This window comes from Balaenoptera ricei, chromosome 11 (assembly GCF_028023285.1).
Source record: "Balaenoptera ricei isolate mBalRic1 chromosome 11, mBalRic1.hap2, whole genome shotgun sequence".
NCBI lineage: Eukaryota > Metazoa > Chordata > Mammalia > Artiodactyla > Balaenopteridae > Balaenoptera > Balaenoptera ricei.
The window spans coordinates 65,359,953-65,361,747 of record NC_082649.1 but is presented as its reverse complement, the minus strand read 5'-3'; the positions used below and the strand labels follow the sequence as shown (position 1 = coordinate 65,361,747).

The 1,795-nt window shown below is 51.3% G+C and overlaps 1 protein-coding gene across 1 annotated transcript; it reads left to right on the top strand.

Annotated features, from left to right (window-relative positions):
• Nucleotides 1-295: 295 nt before the first annotated feature.
• Nucleotides 296-1,363, top strand: CCR1 (C-C motif chemokine receptor 1). Its single transcript, XM_059937612.1, has one exon. It carries the CDS (start codon nt 296-298, stop codon nt 1,361-1,363), a length of 1,068 nt encoding a protein of 355 aa, XP_059793595.1.
• The last annotated feature ends 432 nt before the right edge of the window (nt 1,364-1,795 follow it).

Genomic DNA, 1,795 nt, shown 5'->3' with positions numbered 1-1,795 from the left:
TTGTCTGCGTTCTCCATCCACCAGACTTTTCCTTCACAACACCCATTGCCAAAGCAATGAGTGATGTGTATATGCCTTGTTTATTAATGTGTTAGACTACCAGTTGCATGAGGGCGGAGAGGACCTGGGTCTCCCTTGCTCAGCAGGGCATGATACACAGTAGGCACTCGGTAAACAGTTGCCAAGTGGTTAAAGACATATAATCACTGCCTTGTTCTTGTTATCCAGAGCCCACTGCCTTTAATAGCAAAGTAAACACGGAAAGCATTTGCCTTGACCCGTGGGAGAAGCCAGGATGGAAACTTCCACCGCCCCAAAGGACTATGACATGACCACAGAATACAACTATGGGGACACAACCCCATGCCAGAAGGTACAGGAGAGGGCCTTTGGGGCCCAGCTGCTGCCCCCCTTGTACTCAGTGGTATTTGTCATTGGCCTGATAGGCAACATCCTAGTGGTCCTGGTCCTCATGCAATACAAGAGGCTCAGAAGCATGACCAGCATCTACCTCCTCAACCTGGCCATGTCTGACCTGATCTTCCTCTTCACGCTGCCCTTCTGGATTGACTACAAGCTGAAGGATAACTGGGTTTTTGGTGATCACATGTGTAAGTTGCTCTCTGGGCTCTATTTCATGGGCTTGTACAGCGAGATCTTCTTCATCGTCCTGCTGACCATCGACAGGTACCTGGCCATTGTCCATGCTGTGTTTGCCCTGAGGGCTCGGACCGTCACCTTTGGTATCATCACCAGCATTGTCATCTGGGTCCTGGCCATCTTGGCTTCTGTCCCGGGCTTGTACTTTTCCAAGACCCAGTGGGAATTCACTCACTACACCTGCAGTCTTCATTTTCCTCCTGAAAGCCTAAGAAAGTGGAAGCAGTTCCAGGCTCTGAAACTGAACATCGTGGGGCTGGTGTTGCCTCTGTTGGTCATGGTCGTCTGCTACACGGGGATTATAAAGATTCTGCTCAGACGACCAAATGAGAAGAAGTCCAAAGCTGTGCGTCTGATTTTTGTCATCATGATCATCTTCTTTCTCTTTTGGACCCCGTACAATCTGACTGTGTTTGTTTCTGCTTTCCAAGACTCCCTGTTCACCCATGAGTGTGAGCAGAGCAGACAGTTGGATCTGGCCATACAAGTGACGGAGGTGATCGCCCACACACACTGTTGCATCAACCCCGTGATCTACGTCTTTGTTGGTGAAAGGTTCCGTAAGTATCTACGGCAGTTGTTCCATCAGCTGGTGGCCATTCGCCTGGCTAAATGGCTCCCCTTCCTCTCCACGGAGAGGCTGGAGAGGGTCAGCTCCATGTCCCCCTCCACTGGGGAGCATGAACTCTCTGCTGGGTTCTGACTCAGGCCCCTGGAGGCTGACCCAGGACCCAACAAGAGTGACCTGCCTGGCATGCCAGCTGGGGAGGAGGCAGCTTGGGTGTCCTGGCCAGATTATGATGCGTGACGCAGATGGAATGGTAGCCACGTGGGGCTGAGGGAGCTCCAGGTGCTCCAGACCAAATCACCTCTGGGGCTTGAGATTTCTCTGTGAACTTCCCTTTGGTGGAAAGGAGATGAATAAATGAAACGGAACATTCCAGAAGACTGGGACAAAGGATGACCAAGAAGGGCTTGGTCCCAAACAGGAATTCAGATTTGTGAACATTAACATTTTTAAACCAAACCACTGAGCATCTGCCACCCTTGCCCCGTCACCAGTGAACTTGGAAATAGTGATTTCCACCACGGACTCCACTCTGAGCCGAGAGCCAATCAGGAGCCGGCAGCTGCC